Source organism: Saccostrea echinata, unplaced genomic scaffold (assembly GCF_033153115.1).
Source record: "Saccostrea echinata isolate AGI-Se365-2 ecotype Australia unplaced genomic scaffold, CSIRO_AGI_Sech_v1 ptg000022l, whole genome shotgun sequence".
NCBI lineage: Eukaryota > Metazoa > Mollusca > Bivalvia > Ostreida > Ostreidae > Saccostrea > Saccostrea echinata.
In genome coordinates, this window is record NW_026889771.1 from 12756873 (window position 1) to 12778342 (window position 21470).

At 32.3% G+C, this 21470-nt stretch overlaps 2 protein-coding genes across 3 annotated transcripts; both read left to right on the forward strand.

Annotated features, from left to right (window-relative positions):
• The first annotated feature begins 563 nt into the window (after nt 1–563).
• Nucleotides 564–11112, forward strand: LOC133190436 (ubiquitin carboxyl-terminal hydrolase 36-like). Of its 2 annotated transcripts, none has more exons than XM_061326073.1 (17): nt 564–651; nt 1126–1375; nt 1802–2044; nt 2375–2485; nt 2676–2778; nt 2924–2991; nt 3163–3233; nt 3359–3441; nt 3563–3640; nt 5536–5629; nt 5879–6004; nt 6198–6287; nt 6429–6501; nt 6613–7983; nt 8168–8329; nt 8485–8696; nt 8913–11112. In XM_061326073.1, exons 2-17 carry the CDS (start codon nt 1138–1140, stop codon nt 9045–9047), a joined length of 3258 nt encoding a protein of 1085 aa, XP_061182057.1. In that variant the 5' UTR covers nt 564–651; nt 1126–1137; the 3' UTR covers nt 9048–11112. The 2 variants fall into 2 exon arrangements, with proteins under 2 accessions (XP_061182057.1, XP_061182058.1); XM_061326074.1 differs by having other exon boundaries at nt 600–651; nt 1265–1375.
• An 8537-nt stretch (nt 11113–19649) lies between these two features.
• Nucleotides 19650–20493, forward strand: LOC133190729 (uncharacterized). The gene is made up of 3 exons (XM_061326414.1): nt 19650–19767; nt 19941–20075; nt 20183–20493. The coding sequence occupies exons 1-3, from the start codon at nt 19650–19652 to the stop codon at nt 20491–20493; spliced, it is 564 nt and encodes a 187-aa protein (XP_061182398.1).
• The last annotated feature ends 977 nt before the right edge of the window (nt 20494–21470 follow it).

Sequence of the window (21470 nt, forward strand, 5' to 3'; positions counted from 1 at the left end):
TAGATTCAGTCTAAATATATGATGTAAGTTCTACTTGAAAATCTATCTCATCCTACCATATTTCTTAAAACACAGTCAAAAAGTCTACAAACTTAAGAAATTTTTTAAGCTTCACTATGAAAGTGTTTGGTGAAATTCGGCATGTTTCCTGCTTGAAAAAAAAAGCAGTAATTTGGATTTCGGGGGGGGGGGGGGGGGGACTAACTTAGTCAAAATTACAAGTGGTGAACGTAACAATGTTCCAGTTTTATGTTACCTTAACCAAAACTGTATTGCAATGAGTTTATTAAAACAATTTAAGGAAAGAAATTTGCTTGTATATACTGAGCTTAAAATTTCAGGAAAAAAAATTTAATTTGATATATTTTTGCCAAGGCAGTTCGGAAAACGTCACCTTTAATACGCAATCAAACATTTTTGTGTATCTTATCTTATATGTACAGTAACATTTATTATTAAATCCTTTTCTGTTGAATTGATTTGCGGTTGCTAAGAAAAATAGACATTTCCCTATATCGTTGCCTTTTCGGCAAATAGTCACGCCATATTTAGCACCGGAAGTAAAAGTCTGCGCAAGACAATTGATTGAACAATCAGAAATGCCCGGATATTGCATTCGAAACTGTGTTGTTGGCCATCGTGTTGAGAGAGGTAATGTATTATTATGTGTTATTTATAACAGTTATGCTCTTGTAAACTTATTGAAAATATCTTGATTTATATTAGTTTCTGTTAATGACCTCAAAACATGTTACACAAAGACTCTTCTCAGCTGTTTGACCCGTGTGATGGCAGACCCCCGGTACATTCCCAATCGCCATGTGATTTTACACAGTTCTGTACAGAATAACAATGCAAGTTGTGTGGTCCCCAACTTTCCATACTTTTTGTTTAATTTTTTCTGCCAAGTTATGTCATAATATCGACGACAGTTGCTTAAACGTGCTCCCTTTTTATAGACTGTAAACATTTCCTCTCCCTTAAATTTCCGTAGCATGCACTGAAACTTGTTCTTGGAAAGTGCACATTAGAGTAGGGATTTGTATGGTTAAAACTTGGTCTATTTGTTAGATTTTCTTCATAATGTGTAGTGTAAGGTGTAACTTAAATCTCTTTCATCCACAGAAAATTAATGCTATGCCTGCAAATTCAGCTGACAACGTTTTTCATATTGAGGAGACTATAAAGTCTTCCCTTAATTTTAAGGGAACAATTGATAGTCAAATTGCCTCTTCCTCAAAGAAGATTTTATTGTCCCATATAGGCTTCCAGCCTGCTGGACAACCATACAGTATACAGCAAGAGAATTTGAGAGCAAAGTATGTTCCACTGAACTCATTGAAGAAAACTGGATCTGATCATGAACTTCACTTTGGTATGTAAAATATGTCTTACATGGTGAATTGAATATATTAGGTATTTTATTTTCAAAAAATAGTATTGTTGGCTTCAGATATAGTTGGTTATGATGATACATTGTATTACATTTGAACAATTTTGTGGTTTTGACCGGAATTATTATTTCATTTTCCAGTGTTTTCCCTTGATTTCAGAGTAAAGGGTCAGAGATCAATTGTAACAGGCTTTGGGTTGAGATTTATGACAAATCTCTGTGGACCTTACCACAATTAAATTTAGATATTTTTTTAATTTCAAAGCGGCATTTTTATCAGTTGAAGCGGTCAATTTGGTCGGTAGCCGTTCTTAGGGAAAACACTGATTTTCAAGAGGAATTTGTAATATCACTAAAATTTGAAGTTTGAAGAGACTTGATACTGATACCAATTTTTTTATATTGTAGAAGCAAACATGAATACAAATGGAAATAGTGTAACTGAGAGTAGTAGTGGTGAAAGTTTGCCTAGTCCAAAGATTGTATTGTATCCCGAGGATAAAATTAAACTACAATGGAGAAAGGTGCACAAGATTGGCTCAGGACTGATCAACATGGGAAATACATGTTTCCTGAATTCCACCCTTCAGTGTCTGACTTACACTGCACCTCTAGTCAATTACTGCCTGAGTGGGGAGCACAGCCAGTCATGTAAGTGAATCTGATATTATACCTAGTCTATATGCATCTTGGGAAAGCTAAGATTCAAGCATGATTAATGGCAAAATTTGAAGAAAATATTCAGTTGTCTAGGTAAACAGCCTTGTAGTTTTTGACAGTTCACGATTGTGATTTCTGTTTTTCTGATGTACTTAGTATTGACTGATTATGTTTTATTTCTTAATTTTAAATTGATAATTTTAGTGTTGAAGAGCAAAGTAAATATATGATGTGTTGTGCATCATATATGGCAAAAATTTGATGGATATATATAACATGCTTCCTATTAGAGAATGATACAGTATTTCAATGTTTTAACAGGCAAACAGCCAGGGTTTTGCATGATGTGTGAACTTCAGCGTCACATTAGAAGATGCTATGAGAACTCTGGATCAAATATAAAACCTCAGGCAATCCTACAGAAATTGAAATGTAAGTTTCTTACACATCAACATGAAAGCAAAGTTGCCATTATAGGGAACATGTTTTTTTTTTTTACATATATATATTTACATATTTTTACATATATATATATATATATATATATATATATATATATATATATATATATATATATACATATATATATATATATATATATTTTAACCTTAAAAAATTTCAGTGATAGCAAAACACATGCACTGGGGTCGACAGGAAGATGCCCATGAATTCCTGAGATATGTGGTAGATTCTATGCAGAGGTCCACTCTAAATGGTCATACAAAGTAAGTAAAAATGTTCATTTTGTAAAATGTGTAGACTTATATTTGGATTGGATATCACTAAAAATCTGACAAATGATGAGAGCATTTGATAGAAAATCAGTACAACATGAAGCAGATGTTTATGTTTTACTCGTTGTCTTTTCAGGCTAGACAAATTTAGCAAAGAGACAACAGTAGTTAACCAGATTTTTGGAGGATATCTGAGAAGCCAAGGTGAGTTATATTTTCTAAGATTAAAAAAAAAAACAATATGTTTTGCTAAAACTTTCACAATATTTTGAATTCAAATCCGTAATGTTGAATGTTGAATTACATACCACATGATGTGTCTCTATAGATGTACTGAAATAGTAATTTGATGTGTTTTTTTTTTTCCTGTTACAGTTCAATGCTTGCGATGCAAAGAAAAATCTAATACTTATGACCCATTTATGGACATCAGTCTAGACATAAAGGTATCCCCCCTCCCCAAAACCTTTTCATGAACCTGTAAATTTTGTAGTAAATTTCTAATTTTGCAGTTGTCTAAGTGTGACATGGGGAAGTCGTTTTCATCAATTATTCTTTTTTTGATTAACAGACAGTGCCAAGTCTTGAAAAGGCATTTGAAAAGTATGTACAGCCAGAAAAACTAGATTGTGACAATGCATACATGTGCAATAGGTAAAGTATATATACATATGTTGTAAATGAGAGAAAGAAAGATGTAGACTGACAATAAATTTTGAAAACTCTTTGAGAAGATGGTCAGGTGTAGGTATTGATGTTGATTGTTTATTTCCAGATGTAAACAAAAGGTCCCTGCATTGAAAAGATTTTCCATCCACAAAGCTCCCAATGTTTTAACCATCTCTCTGAAAAGGTAGGATTTTTCGTGTAAAGATCTGCATGAAAAATTACAACAAATTGCAAATTGATGTATCATGGTGTGAGTTGCTCATAGATTTCAGTAGAGACTTGGGGGGAAATTGTTTTTATGAATGTTTATATTTCCTATTGGGAATTAAGTTTCTGGTTCTCCAGATTAATTAGAAAGCAAAAAAATCTTGTATTTACTTGTATCACATCATATACATGTAAGATTTTTTCGTAGCCTGTACGTTAATGTTTTTTCATAATCTGTAACAGTATATGGCATTTGTTTTGATGTTTATTTTTTAGAATAGAATATTTGATTTCTAATGATAAAGATATAGATACATGTACAGTAGCTTAGATTTCATCTTGTCAAGTTAATCATCATAAGTTGAATATTACATGTAACCGTTACTTAATGGAAAGAAAAATAAACACATTGTTCAGTAAAACTTGCTTTGTCTGAATTCTGTGCACCAAAACTTTGTCAGTTTTTAAGTAAAATCTTAGGAGTTATGTCTATAAATCTTTAAAATGTAGACTGAAATTGACACATTGATGGTGCACAGAAGGCACAAAAGAGTTTTATTACTTATTTCTTGTAGTATATCATTAGATATTATTAGACTTGTTGTATATTTCTTTAGTCTTAATCATGTTAATTGGTAGCTTACTAAATGACTGTCTGTACACATCCATTTTACATGGGAATAGTGTTTATAATAATAGAGCTTTTTAAGTTACTTCAGAAACAAACAAAGAATTTTACAATATAGATGACACATGAATACATGTATCTAACATTTATGTTGGGCTTGCACATACCTTTACTTGTGGCATTTATATTAAACATGTATAACTGTAATGTAATACAATTAGTTGATATGGTCAGCTTAGAAAATTCTCTGCTGTGTTGAGAAACAATGTGATATTTTTTCCCCTTACATTAAGTTGTATGATGTAGCTTGAAGGAAATATGGAAGTGAAGTTTTTTTTAATTAGGAAAAAACCCTCTGCTAATTAACATATATTTTTTTGTTGTAATTTTGATGATTATTCAAAAGAAGGTGGAGAAAGTTTGAAATTCAAGCAAATTGTACCACATGGTAAAAAATTTGAGATGTCAAATTATAAAGAAAAAATAGTGATTCAACAAGTTTAGTTTTTTTTTTCAGCAGAGGCCTAAGGGTCATTTTTTGTTTCTTAGATAACATAATATTACAATTTATTGTTTTTGTGTAAAAAACAAAAAAAGAAGTGTGATGTGTTTGTGTGCATGAGTATATGTACCTTGTTTTGTTTTCCTCTAGAAATACAGAGATGTTGGAATTTGACGGTGGCTATGGCTTGAGACAAACAAGACGCAGTACAACTGCAACGTAATTTTAGAAAGATCACTGGTGCATCTGAGCAAGGAAAAACAAATGATTATATAGAATACATGTACATGGTGATAAACTTGTACTGATGAAAGCATTATCAATTTGTCTTCACCTTGTTCAGATGCCATCAGTTTTCTATCATTACAAAGGCAATGCAACAAAATATTTAAGAACTTTATTCTAGATTCATTGATTAATATATAGTCAAGCATTTGTATGATGAGAATTCATTTAGCTATTTTTGTCATTGCTTTAGAATATTGTATTAAGTTAATTAAGTTACTTTTGTAATTAAGCTATAGTTATTAAGATTACTTATATTACCTTACTTAAGACATTTACCATCATGTACTATTTAGAGTTAAGATTAACATTTCTTAGTTTATAAGTTAGTTAAGTAAATATGTAGTAGTTTTAGATATTAAAATCACATAGTATTTAGTATAGAGAAACATGATAAGTATTCTAAAACATGCATAAGTGGATGTCCTGACTTAAATTGTTACTTTGATTATTTTAGATTTGACTACAGTAAAATGGTACAAGGAAAAATTGGGAGACATGTGCACTTTCCAGAAAAGCTGAATTTGAGGCCTTATATGAGTGCAAAACAGGTATAGTATTTTAATCAATAAAATATTTTTTCAGTTTAATTCCTAAGGGTTTTCAAAAAGAACTATTCTTAGAAGGTACAAAGCAAACCCTGAATAAATATTCTTTAAAAAGTTGTTAATTGATTAATTACTGATTTGTAATCATCGACTCTTTTCTTCTTAACTTGAGGATACTGTAGAAATAATGTACATGTAGGTTATTGACCTTGTTATAATTATTTGTAGAAATATTTGTGTTTGGCTTTGTAGGGTGATCCAATACTGCTCAATCTGAATGCTGTCCTGGTACATTCTGGCTACACAGCTAACTCAGGACATTACTACTGCTACGTTAAGTCCTCCAGTGGAATCTGGTACTGCATGAATGATGCCAATGTAAGTACTGATTACTGATAAAGTTTATAATTATGTATGTATCTTGGGAAAGATAAAATCAAGGTTTTAAAGCAATAAATAGGGACATCAAGAGATTTTTTCAAATGCTGAATTGAAGAAAGTACAAAATAAAACTGCCGACTTGAGGACAAAAGGAAATGTGTAATACATGTATTTCTTAATTAACTTTCAGGTACAACAAGTCAGTGCTAGTCGAGTTTTGGGTGCTGAAGCTTATGTCCTCTTTTACACCAAAGCACGTAGTGAATGCAGCACATCTAAGGTAAGATCTAAATCTGTCGGAATTCAGTTTGGAATTCTAATTACCTCTGATGTCTAAATGTGGAATTTATGCATAAAAAAACCTTTTAATTTTAGTGAAATAATTTTGTCTCCTCTGATAATAAATTGTTTTAATTTGTAGCCCACACACACCATAACAATGGCAAACCATGTAGACAACAAAAATAAGTTCAAACCTTTGAATGGATTGACAAGTGAGTAATAACAAAAAATTAGACACTATTAAATTTCAATAAATATATCAAAACGAGACAGTGATTGATCTAGTTCAGAATTGGAGGTAAAATTTGATCATTTTGTTGTAGAGTACCCTAGCACGGACACTGGTGTTCCCATTGCCAGAAGTACTTCCCTGCCTTCTGTAATTGGTCCTTTCCTTCACAAGACAGAACCTAGATACCTATCAACAGCCACACTATTGCCAGAGAAAAGGGACAAAATCATGTTTGGTCTGAACAAGACACCCACTCAGAGTCCAGAGGATTCTGATGGAAAAAGAATCGTAGTTAAAATTAAACATGGAAAAGCTACAGCCTACGAAAAATCTCCGAAGGGCAAATCCAAAATTGTGAATGGAGACACTGTGAGCTCAAGGCTAGTGCCATATGGTGATGACTCCGAGTCTGATGATGATGAAGCTGTTGTTAACGCAGGGAAAAAATCACCTCATGTGAATGGGAAAAATTATATACAGCAAGACATGAGAGAAAGTGAAAAACAGAGGAATGATCACCGAGTTGTGTTCGATGAAAAACTGAATGCCACTACATCTGTGCCAGGAAATACTCATCTGCTGGAAACCACATTAAAGCAGAAGGGGGATACGCATGAAGCTTCCAACAGGAGGATTGATGGACTGAATCTGATGGTGAATAAGGCTAAAGAACAAAAGGCATCAAAGACCTACAGTGATGATAACGGCATTCAGTGCATGAGTGATAGTAGTGGAAGAAAAGTAAAGGCTACATCCAGCTGGCATGTACTGAGTCAAGACTGTGATCCTAGTTACTCAGTTGGCTCAAGCTCAAGTCGTGAAAGTGTTAACTCAACATCTGGCTGGGATATCAAAGAGAAATCGGAGGCTCCCAATTTCGACAAGGTACCTGATAGACAGCACCCAGGATGGAAGATCTCCAAGGAAAATGAACCCAAACAGGAGGTTGCTGACAATTCTTTGTCAGCACAGGTGAAAAAACTCTTTGCAGCAAAGAAAGAAGACAGTCACAGTAACTATGAATCTGCTGTTAACCAATGGAGAGAAAATTCAAATTCTTTCTTCCAAAGCAAGAGCGTAGCCATGTCTGAGAATCAACCACTCTTGGCAGACATTGATATGGAGGAGAGGGTGTCCAATAAAAAACGCAAGAAGCATAAGAAGCATAAAAAAGAGCATAAGGATGTAAAGTATGAGCAGCTAGTAAATGAGAGCACCTCTAGTCCTGAAGCCCACAGCAAGAAGCACAAGAAAAAGAAACATAAGCACAAGAAAGAGCACAAGCATTCAAAGCACTCTGATGATTCAGAGGAGGAAAGGCGCAGCAGGAAACACAAGCGATCTTACGATGACTCGGATGAGGATTCTGGAAAGGAAAAGAAAAAGCGATTGGATGAGGACTCATATGTCTGGGTGGAGAAGACAAAGGATACAATCAGGCAGACCAAATCAGACAGTAGTGGTAAGAGTCTTATATCACATATATAAACATATTTACATGTGTATATGTATATACTATATAATATATACTATAATATATATATAATATTTACTATACTATATAAATATATGAATGTATTAAATATATTCTTTATTTTCCTGACCAGGATTTATTCTAGGATTTTAAAATGTGTTGTTTTTATTAGTTTTGGTGCAATCCTGGGATCACCACATCAAGGATGGTTTCAAAAAGTCCAAGAGCACTTTTGGTGATAGCAAATCTTACAGCACATGGGATGGTAGCCGTTCATCCAAGATAGCAGAGGAATTAGAGAAGCAGTCATCAGCTGTGGGCTATGGATCTTCAGGTAAATACTTAACAGTGATTATATTGATCCAGCAAAAAAGTAACACCCAGGTTCTTTATATTTTGGTGAAAGTTACTCTTAGTTCAGATTTTCTTTTACCAACAATAGCCTTGAAATTTCTGAATGTTAAGGAATGTGTTAAATTTTATTTTTAGTAAACTCCTGGGAAGGTGGCAAGAGTACTTTGGATACTGAAGTTGAGAGCGAGAAAAAAGATCGCAAGAGGCTCTGGTCTGATGATTATGACGAAGAGTTGGATCACGGCAAAACCAAGAAAATCAAGAAAAACCATTCTGACTATAATGTCCACTCAGGATATAATCCCTTCCAGAAATACCAAGACCACCGAAACTATGACAACAATAGAGTAAGTCTGCATTGATTCTGCAAAGATAATGACCCAGGATTAAGCGTAGCTATCAGTTTGAGTTCCATAGATTTGACTCTTTTTTTTTCTTTAATTAAAGTTAAAAAGTAAGCAATCAGTATCCTTGATATTGAAAACATTAATAAGTGAATGAACGTTTTCTTTGAAAGGTTTGTTATAGAATTTAAAATATGAAATTTGAATTATTTATTTCAGTTCAAGGGAGGATTGAATGGCTCTCACTCATTTGGTGGACACAATGCCAATACTCATCACCGAGACTACCGTCATGAGGATCATCGTAACTTCCAACACTACAGCCATTCTTCCAAGCATGCATACAAGGCTTAAGATCGTTGGATGTGTAGAAGAAGCTGGGGAAAAATTATGTGCTTTATACTAGAGCTGTGTTTTCTTGCTCATATCAGGAATTCATTTTATATTGCTGCTGAGCAGCAAAACTTTCGTAAAGACAGATGATTGTTATCTGAGGATAAACTTTAAAAAAGGATGATAAATGGGTTTTTTTTCTCTCTCTTTTATTATGTAAAGATTTCAAGTTGGTTAATTTATTTCATTTGTAAAATTAATTAAAAGAGAATTTACTTGATTTAGTTTGTGGGCTTTCATTATTTTAAAGTGAAATTAGAGCGAGAGCTTGAATTGCAGATTTTATTGTGAGAAAAGAAGGATATAGTATATGATTGATATTTTACTGTGATTTACGGAGAAAGTTCAAGTATCTTTCAAATTGTGCACACAATTATAATGTGAACATTTTTTATACGATTTTTTTAAATGAGATATTTGCAAGAAGTGACCTGAAGGAAAAAATTGTGGACTTTAATTTAAAACTCCAATTCAGATAATCAGGAATAAAATGTTTAAGAAAAATCCTTTTGATGAAAAAGGTGATTGAAAAATATGCTGGCCTACCAGGCATTCAAAAAAGAATGTGATAAAGGTGTTGATGTGTAAAAGTTGGTTGATATTAAGTGCTTTTTAATCATGAAAATGATACTGTTGCAGAGTTTAATGTTACTATCCTGATGTCATATTTTGTGTTCTTGTAAGTTTCAATAAACTTAAATTTTTGTCAAAACTTTGTATAAGTTTGATGCTAGTTTTGTTTTTTTAAAAAAAGAAATCAGGTTGATCATTTTGTAAAATTGTCATTTTTTCCATCATATCACTTGTATATTTGGTGAGTAAATGTGTGTAGTATTTAAGTTAGTAATAGTACTTTACTCTGGGAAAACATTGCTTCCTTGTTAGGGTGTGCAACAGGTTCGAAAATTACCAGTGATACATATAGTTGTACTTACCATTTATACCTACATTTTATGATTTAATTCATTCAAATCAAGTAAAAGGGAAGCATGATATATCTCTTGCATATCAGAGGAGAAAATGCCCAGCTTTTAATGATTTCAAATCTATAATAATTATCACACATGAATTTTCAGGGAATGTGCAATTGTGAAATGAAAGTATCAAGTACTTTTAAAGTTTAAATGCATGTAGCAGAGTAGCACTTTATTGTTTTGTATGAATAATGCTTTAATACAGTAATACAATCTAATTTTGAGGTATTTACCTTGTATTGAAGAGTGAAGTTTTGTAATATTTCAAGTTTAAAGATATTTTTTCTAGTCTGCTGTATTTTAGGACAAGGAATATAAATTTGTTCCTGAATGTCTTGAATAAGTTACTTTCACTTTGTAAGTTTTTGCTTGCACATAACTGGGATATACAAATAAGAGAGAAAGTATGTTCTATTAGAAAAGTAGAGGAAAACATTATTATGAATTTTACACTTGTGGTTGGTTGTTTTAAAAAGTTGTTTCCTTTTTACTCATTGCACAAACCAATATCTCAGGCAAAAATTGAGGATTTAAAAAATATCTTTGTCCATAGGAAGGTGCTACCACACATTATTCTCAATTCTGAAAGGGGAAAATTTGTTATTTGGATGGTAGAACTGTAGTACCTATAATTTGTGCCATTTTTATTCAGTTCTCATTGCATGATAGAGAAATATTTATTTCATTATTTGTCTAACAGAAAGAAATACCTGATTGATATAAAAGTAAATTCAGATTGTTAAAAATGAGTGACTTAGTGAATTTTAATATTCTTAATTGTTGATACCTATAAATTTCAACTATTAATCATTTATCCAGTATGCTTGTTTTTGAAATGAGTATTTTTATGAAGTATTTTGATGATGGTTATGATGAATCAAGTGAAAATTGTAAATGTAAAGTAAATGAAGATTAAATATTTTGATTATGCACCAAAATAAACTGGTGTAAAGATAAATATATATATTAAGTTGTAATGTTTTTGTGAGACTTTGTGTTTATTTATACATTGTATGCAAGATGGAATACAATTAAATTGTTACAATTATGAATATTTCTTACATCTCATTATGATTATGAGGTTGCTGTCAACATTCACTGTATAAAATAGGAGTGACAAGAAATGTTAACGTAATCTAATCACTGGTGTTCTAAAACTTCCTTGGTGGTGGAATAGGCAAAAGTACAGATGACTATGGACCAATTTTTGTAGTTTGAAAATGCCCTCTTGTTCTTATTTTGGGGCCAGGCATTACAAAACATTGATTCAAATTATTTGCAAGTTTTGTGAGTCTTCCTCATGAAGAGCAGTTTTAACTGTTGAGAAACTGAACCAGGAACACTTAGTTGTTGAAAAGAATAGTCATTATTGAGATAAGGTGTACATGTTCAGTGTATTTTGCATGTGGGAATTCATTAGGCTTATGGAATATGAGTGCAGAATAGATGCTGACTTTTTTTCATTTGGGAGTTAAAAGGTAAATTTTATAATCATTTTGTTGACTTCTTAATTGCCCAATACTTAAAGATAGAGTCAAGCACACTGAAGTTTTGGGAATGGAACCGCGTGATCGTTATATGTGCACTTGATCAAGCGGGATTCAGATTTGGGCACCTTTTCCGTTTTTTTTTGGTGCTCCATTTCTTCTACACTGCCAAATTAGTGAGAGTGAAAAATATTTCTGTTGAGTTTAAAAAGGACCACAAATTAATTGTATGACAGAGAATTCAGTTTATTGCTTTTCGTGTGAACAAAAGTTCTCCATACAATATTTTTTCCCATTTGCATACTAACCTGAGTTTAATGGTAAAATTCTCTGCATTTTCGCTCAAGTTAAATTCTACCTTTAAAGGTTTTCGGAGCTGAGGGGGAATTAAACTGAAGAGGAGGAAAGCTGTATTCCCATCACAATTAAATAAACTAAAATTATGTCTGCATCATGAAAAGAAATGTACCATCCTTCTTGAGTCAGAAATAATAGTAAAATATAATGGAAATAGAAATCATTAAAAAAAAATTTCATATACGGAACTTAGGGTGATTTCAAAACGAAGGAATAGTGAAGTCAAGGTCATTGAAAAAGCCACTATGTGACTTTGTATACAGTTTGATTAACATATCTTGAAAAAAGAGGTCAAGGTCATAGGGAAGGTTAAGATAAGAAAATTACGGCATAGTTAAATAGTTCTCATTAAATTGTATTAGCTTATGAAGTTTAATGAAAGTTTTAATGAACAATTTCTTCTTTACTGTGTTAAATGAAAAACAATCATTAGTGAGGTCATGGTCATATGGAAGGTCATGGTCAGAAAATGACATCCTGAAATATCTCCCACTGATATGTATCAGTTTACGAATTTTGATAAAAAACTTCCAAAAATTGCTTTAAAATTGAGCTAATACTAAATACACAATAGGAAATAGTTCATATCAGTGTATGAATTTTGGTTAACACTATCTTAAACAATTTCTTTAAAAGTGATCTAATAGCAAAGTGTGGCGGACGGAAGGACGTAATACGGACATGACAAACACTATATGTCCCGGATATATTCATAAAATTAATGCACAGGTCATTTCTTAGAAACAAGAATTAATACGGAAAATTAAATATTACTTTTGCAAATGTGTTCAATGAATTATATATAACAATCAAACATGAAAACTCTTAAACTGGTCTAGAATATTTTTTCCAGTGCATGTAATGCAGTTCATTCCTAATTTCTAATCGTACTCACTGGGTTTGTGACTGAGAAGCTTGATATTATATTATCACTAAACAATTTATTTGTTTAATTAACAAACAATCGACCATACTCTCTCTCTCTCTCTCTCTCTCCATAGACAGTTAATTTATTTAAACACAGTATGGAAAAAATCGTCATTATGAAAAAGGTCAGGAACAGACCTCGATCTAAAGAGAAAAAACTATACAAATCTGCAGATAGGGCATAAAAATACGGAATCCTGGAAACCCCAGCGGTGAGATCAGGTGTCCAGGAGGAGCAACAGGTGATACCCTGGTAGCGTAATATTACTACACAAATAAGGAAAGTTGACGATGGAAAAGCTAAAGTCATCTCGTTTGTCTTACAGTTTAGTTATCAGCTGAACTTTATTGTCTATAGTCAGTAAAACATCCAAATATGAAACAGATGTCACGTACTCTGTTGTGTCTTTTACTTCAAGTTCGCTGGGATATATCGAGTCGACATATGAATGGTAGTAACTACATGTATTGTTAATTGATGAAACGTTGTCGATATATCTGAATATCGAGTTAAAGGCCACAGCAAGTGTTTCCTTATTCTCATTTAGAAGTTTTTTTTTAAAATAAATTCTGCTTTATAGGAATATAAAAACAGGTCAGCTTATAAAGGAGCACAATTTGTGCCATTCGCAATTCCAACAGATATTGTCTATGAAGAACTCCAGCATCCTTTAAATATCAGCCTCAGGGTACCTATGTGTAGAATCAGTTATTTTTTAACAAAGTAATTCCGTAGATGACAATTTTTCATTTTTATTTGAAAAAGCAGTTGAGGATATGGAAAAGCCTAATTTTTAAATTATTGTAAGGAATGGTTGTATAAAGTGTAGAAAAGTCATACGTTTTGATGTTACTGACTTGTAAAAATGTTTGTGATTTTAAATTTTCTTAAAGTTCTTTGGAGTTTTTGAGAATAAACATTTGATTAAAACCACTTCTCTTATATATGCCGTAACACAGTACATCTGAAATTAATATTTTTGTGAGGAGTAAAAATATGGCTTGCATTGGTAGAGCAGTTGCTGAATCCATCAATTTATCTTTGTAAGGATTTTTATAAAGTTTAAGAATCCTGCATAGGTAGGGTAAATCCTGTGGTAATTATAACTCACTTTCGTTGACTGAAATGTTAAAAGTTTTAAAGACTGAAATGTGATTTTGAAGAATTTCATCCGTAGAAAGTGAACAGTGAGTATAAGTTGGATTTCCAGATGTAGAATTAAAACCATGCAAGTTCTACTATAAATACAGTTGTAATGATGAGCCTTACAAACAAAGACGATATTGTTACTTAGCCTTGCCTGCTAGAATCATAATATATTGTTCATGTAGTCTTTCTAATTCTTTTATCACTTCCGAATTAGTGAAAACATATTGCCTTTTAACTTTCTGATAGGACTTTTTAATATATTTCTAAAACAATCCATTCTGACCATGTCCTGACAAAGTGTTCAGGTCTTCACATTATATCAAATTTTAAAGATTGCACGTTTTCCCCACACATTACTGACACCGTGAGAGAAGTAATACTAATGTAGTTCCTTTTTGTGGGATGTACTTGATCTAATTACATGTATATTGGTTTTGCACTTCACTTTTCAACATGCACGCAGATTATATATCAAACGCTATTCTCCATAATATTGTGATGGAAGTTTGGCTATTTTGAATAACACGGGACCCATATCTCACCTGAGCACTTTGGCTGGGAAAATCCCAACCTACAGCCCAAGGGAGAGGGGTGGGGGGTGGGGTGGTTTGAACAAACTTCAATCTACACTAACTGAGGATGCTTCCAGATTTCTTTGACTTAAATAATGTTTTTAGAAGATTTTTAAAGATTTTTTCCTAAATATATCTATGTAAATGTTTGATCTTCTATTGTGGCCACTCCCTAACACCGGGGGGACAATTGATTTGAACGAAGTTGAATCTACACTACCTGTGCTTCTATATTTATAGGACCAATCATGGCTTTGCTGTTCTTGAGAAGATAAATTTTAATGATATTTCCTATATATTCCTATGTATAACTTTGATCGTCTGTTGTGGCCCTTCCCTACCATATGGGGTCATGATTTAATGAAACTTGAATCTACATTATCTGAGAATTCTCTGTATATGTATCTATAAGACAAACCATGGCTTTGCTGTTCTTAGGGAGATTTTTAATGATTTTTTCCTATATGTATTCCTATGTATAACTTTGATTCCCTGTTGTGGCTTCCCTACCTCTGAGGGTCATGATTTCAACAAACTTGAATCTACAACACCTGAGGATGCTTCCATATAAATATGACTAATTATGACTGTTCTTTGCTGTTCTTGAGTAGAAGATTTTTAAATATATTTCTTATACTAGTATATTCCCATGTATAACTTTGATCCCCCTGTCGTGCCCCCTATCCCCCACCCCCGCCCCGAGTCATGATTTGAACAAATTAGAATCTACACTACCTGAGGATGCTTCTTTATTAATACGAATAATCATGGCTTTACTGTTCAGAATATGTTCTGATAACAGTACTTAGAGCTAAGTTCTCATCAAAGAACACTTACGAGACTTTTGCTGATTTTTTTTAATTGAAAGACTGATATGGATATATGCGAAACATCCCGAGGAAAATTGGAGTATCGAGTGAAGTTCTTTAATTGCAAGCTAATTAATTTTGCTTTTAAATAAAAATATAACTGTCCTACAATACATTGCATTGTAATGCTTGATGTACTGTCTAATTAAAACATATACTTGACCAATTTTTATTATTAGGCAAAACAGTGAAAAAAATATAAACTTTCCTGTTTGACTGATGAGTGAATATTTTGAAACTCAAACAAAGCGCCGATGACTTTGTAGAACAATCAAAGACGCTTTTCAATACTGCTTAGCAGTACTTGTTTAGTGAGATAAGCTCACACTAAGTCCTTTATACACGACATTTACCCGTAACCGTTATTAACTCTGACTTTTGCACATGGTCATTTGTGAATGTTTCTCTAACGTCTTATATATAGTATACAAGCCTGTTACTCGTTAGCATTGCTCAAACATTTACATAATATAAAGCAGAAATCAATGATCGTTTTGTCTACGTTGTTCAAAGGGACATAATTTGAGTTATCGAACATTGAAACAAAACTTACTTTATGCAAATTTCCAAATAAACATTCAATCACAAGGACAAATTGTATATAAAAGCTGTGTTTGGAGGGTGGATGGTGGGGAATATTTCTAATACATTGACAAGTAAAATAATTGTGCTTGTTTAAATACAAGTAGAATTGCACCATACTGCACTCTGCTGCAACACAATGCGATACATTGTGATGACTGCCAAAGTGTCTAATCAAAATAACTTAGTCAGTTTTTCTTTTCTTAATTGAATCTAAAAACTGATTGAATACACACACTTTTTTTCATTTTATGCTTTAAATAAAAGGTTTCAAAAACAGACTAGAGAGTATTTCTTTTATTCTCATATTCTTAAATATTTGTTTTCTTTGATATGAATCAAAATTAACAATCAGTAATTAAGTCGAAGGACTTTCGCAAAGTTACGTGTTACTGGGGCTTTTTTTTTTATTGAATGACTAGTTTGAGTATGCGCAAAAGATCCAAAAGAAATGAACACTCCTTTTTGACTGATGAGTAGATTTTTTTGTTTGCAAGAAAATTATACTGTTTACCTTAATAAGAATTTAACTGCATTTTTTTGCACTGCACTACAATGCAATGTCAATTAATAAAATGAAGTCCATTTTTGTTTTACATTATGGTTTTGAAAATAAGGTGTAAATTAACATATTTTCTAATATATTTTTATTTTTAAAAAAGTTTTGAAAAACAGACTGGATGGAATATTTTCATTCACATTTTCTAATAAGATTGTTCTCTTTCATACGAATCTGAATTAACAATGCAGTAATAATGTCGAAGGATTTTTCGACAAATTTTTCATTGCAGTTTATTTGTTTATGCAACGCCTAGTTTGGGTATATGAAAGATTGAAAAAGAGAGAAATCTCTTGTTTGGCTGATGAGTGTAAATTTTGAGAGTGATACAGATAAGAACCAGGAAGGATAAAGAGAATATATTCCGATAACAGTACTTAGAGCTAAGTTCTCATCAAAGAACACTTACTTTTGCTGATTTTTTGTTTATTGAAAGACTGATATGGATATATGCGAAACACCCCGAGGAAAATTGGAGTGTCGAGTGAAGTTTTTTAATTGCAAGCTAATTAATTTTGCTTTTTAAATAAAAATATAACTGTCCTACAATACATTGCATTGTAATGCTTGATGTACTGTCTAATTAAAACATATACTTGATCAATTTTTATTATTAGGCAAAACAGTAAAAAAATATATATATACTTTCCTGTTTGTCTGATGAGTGAATATTTTGAGACTCAAACAAAGCGCCGATGACTTTGTAGAACAATCAAAGACGCTTTTCAATACTGCTTAGCAGTACTTGTTTAGTGAGATAAGCTCACACCAAGTCCTTTACACGCGACATTACCCGTAACCGTTATTAACTCTGACTTTAACACATGGTCATTTGTGAATGTCTCTCTAACGTCTTATATATAGTATACAAGCCTGTTACTCGTTAGCATTGCTCAAACATTTACATAATATAAAGCAGAAATCAATGATCGTTTTGTCTACGTTGTTCAAAGGGACATAATTTGAGTTATCGAACATTGAAACAAAACTTACTTTATGCAAATTTCCAAATAAACATTCAATCACAAGGACAAATTGTATATAAAAGCTGTGTTTGGAGGGTGGATGGTGGGGAATATTTCTAATACATTGACAAGTAAAATGATTGTGCTTGTTTAAATACAAGTAGAATTGCACCATACTGCACTCTGCTGCAACAAAATGCGATACATTGTGATGCCTGCCATATTGTCCAATCAAAATAACTTAGTCAGTTTTTTGTCTTAATTGAATTTAAAAACTGATTGAACACACACACTTTTTTCATTTTATGCTTTGAAAAAAAAAGGTTTCAAAAACAGACTAGAGAGCATGAAATATATGGAGATAACGAACAGTATTCAAGCATTTCTTTTATGCTCATATTCTTAAATATTTGTTTTCTTTGATATGTATCAAAATTAACAATCAGTAATTAAGTCGAAGGACTTTTGCAAAGTTACGTGTTACTGGGGCTTTTTTTTTTATTGAATGACTAGTTTGAGTATGCGCAAAAGATCCAAAAGAAATGAACACTCCTTTTTGACTGATGAGTAGATTTTTTTGTTTGCAAGAGAATTTATACTGTTTACCTTAATAAGAAATTAACTGCATTTTATTGCACTGCTCTACAATTCAATGTCAATTAATAAAATGAAGTCCATTTTTGTTTTACATTATGGTTTTGAAAATAAAATGTAAATTAACATATTTTCTAATTTTTTTTTTTTTAAAAGTTTTGAAAAACAGACTGGATGGAATATTTTCATTCACATTTTCTAATAAGATTGTTCTCTTTCATACGAATCTGAATTAACAATGCAGTAATAATGTCGAAGGATTTTTCGACAAATTTTTCATTGCAGTTTATTTGTTTATGCAACGCCTAGTTTGGGTATATGAAAGATTGAAAAAGAGAGAAATCTCTTGTTTGACTGATGAGTGTAAATTTTGAGAGTGATGTAGATAAGAACCAGGAAGGATAAAGAGAATATATTCCGATAACAGTACTTAGAGCTAATTTCTCATCAAAGAACACTTACTTTTGCTGATTTTTTTTTTAATTGAAAGACTGATATGGATATATGCGAAACATCCCGAGGAAAATTGGAGTGTCGAGTGAAGTTCTTTAATTGCAGCTAATTAATTTTGCTTTTAAATAAAAATATAACTGTCCTACAATACATTGCATTGTAATGCTTGATGTACTGTCTAATTAAAACATACTTGGTCAATTCTTATTATTAGGCAAAACAGTGAAAAAAATATAAACTTTCCTGTTTGACTGATGAGTGAATATTTTGAGACTCAAACAAAGCGCCGATGACTTTGTAGAACAATCAAACACGCTTTTCAATACTGCTTAGCAGTACTTGTTTAGTGAGATAAGCTCACACTAAGTCCTTTATACGCGACATTACCCGTAAAGCTCCAATTTTCGCCGTAAATTATCACAAAAGCGAAGATTAGTTAAGTAGATTGTGATTTTTTAAATCCCACTCATTTCTGTTTAAAATCTTTAAAATCTTTCAGAAAATTCTGGAAACACTTTTTTATAGTACATGTTTTTAAAAGAAACAGATTATAGCAATTTCCTGTTTACTGCCAATTTTATTTATAAAACCGGTTCTACCCTATAACCTTAGAATTGGTCAACCTACACCACGTGTCTTGAATTTAAATCACAATAACATTAGTAGGGGTGATAAAATTAGTTTGTACATTCTATGCAGAGGATGCAAATATCACTCCCATACCAGAAACAACAAAGCCAATTACTGTACACCAATATTTATACCAGGTATAAAGGACAAAGATGATGTTGCTAAATTACCGAGTAAAGTCAATGTTCCTGTGGAAAAAAGCAGAGATCAGGCCTCAAAACAATAAACTGAGAACAGACTTAAGTCAAAATTTCTATTTTGAATATTTTGCGTTTTATTTAACATACGTACTTAAGAATTTGCAGATTAGTAAAATAATTCAATTGAAACATATGATGAAAATTTTGTTTCATTATCAATATTATTTCAAAAGTTATTTTGATTTGAAATTTTTACTTAAGTCTGTTCTCAGTTTATGGTCTTGGGGATAGGAAAATAAAGGCAATGGAAATATCACTCCTCTTAAAATCCATGAAACCAACAAGTAAACCGTTTAAAACTGACGAACAGAAATCCCAGGAGAAGCCCTCCATCACCAAGATCAGGGAGTTCAGAGTACCAGGTATTTACGGTGATTTCCATATGTCAGTACATCAGTCAGGAAGACTATAGGGCAGTGATTTTGATGGAAACCTTGTCCAAACAGATCTACAGGAGAATCAGCTACAGAAGATAAAAATAGTGGTAGATTTGGTTTCCACGCAGTGTCACAGGATGGGAATTTGATCTTTACAGACAAAGACAAGAATGTCACCAATAGAATGACACAGGATAACATTATCACTGAATTTATTAGAACAGAAGACTGGACACCAATCAGCATACACTCCTCCCACATCATTGGGGACTTACTGGTGGGGATGGTGAAGGGTAAAGAGCTTAAAGTCACTAGGTACAACAAGCGGGAAAAGAACTACAGAACATAGAGAGGGATAACAGAGAAAAGGAACTGTATAGTACACCATACTACATAACAGAAAACATCAATGGAGACATCTGTGCCTCAGAGAGTTATATGGGTGCAGTAGTGGTTGTGAAAAAATCAGGACAATACAGATTCTCCTACACAGGTCTGAAATCAGCATTAATTCCCTTCGATGTCTGTACTGATATCCTCGATCACACAATGGTTTGTGATGCTTTAAGTCAGTCTGTTCACCTTCTTCATGAGAACGGTCTGTTCTTGTCTCTGCTACTCACACAACAAGAGAACATAGCTTTTCCTCGGAGTGTTTTATTGATGGTGAAAATAATCTTTATGTTGGTGAAAGTGACAATTTCACAGTGACAGTGTTCAAGTATCTTCGTATAATGGATTTTTGCAACATTACCTTTTCTATTTAAAAAAAAAGCATAATGCAGAGATGAACACTTGAGAAATCCAGAAATGAAAAACCATGAAGTGGTCCTATACCAACAGCACAAATATCAACTTCCTGTGAAACAATGCCAAATCCACCCAGAAAGGAATGATAGATCTCCTTTGTGATGAATGCAGAACACTATTACATTCCAAGTGCACGACCACTTAGGAACATCGAGGTCACATTTTCACAGATTTGGAAATTTAGTTTTTCTTACCAATAACACAATAATTAAAGACAATTATTAACAAAGATTTGACAGAAATAAAGAAAATAGGGGACAGTATAAAAACATACATAAAAAGTGATGGAGAGTCCCTCAAAAATATGGTCGGCACAGTCGTATAAGAGCATGTAGAACATGTTAAGAAAATAGGATATTCCCTTACAGAAACACCGAGAAGCCAAAACAAGACACTTGTACTTACCTCCATGACCTTGTCAAAGAGCTCCATGGTTACCTTTCAACTGCAGATCACATGAAATTGATATTAATATTCTATGAAGAGGATACAAAAACATGTCCATTACCAGAAAGAACAAAACTCATAACACCAACATTCATATCATGCACAAAGAGTGAAAATGATATTGCCAATTTACTTGGTAAAGTCATTGTTCTTGTTGCAAAAGCAGAGATCAGGTCTTTGAAATTTTGGAACAATATCAGTTCGAACAATGTTTACAGGAAGAATAAAAAAACACCCCAAATATATATTTCTGCTTTTTTTAAATTTAAATTTTGTTTTATATATATATATATATATATATATATATATATATATATATATATATATATATATATATATATATATTGCTTCACTGAGGGGAGAGGGCTGTAGTGACGGACATGATCATACGAAACACCAAATTTATATGATGTTTCTTTTGATTCACCTTT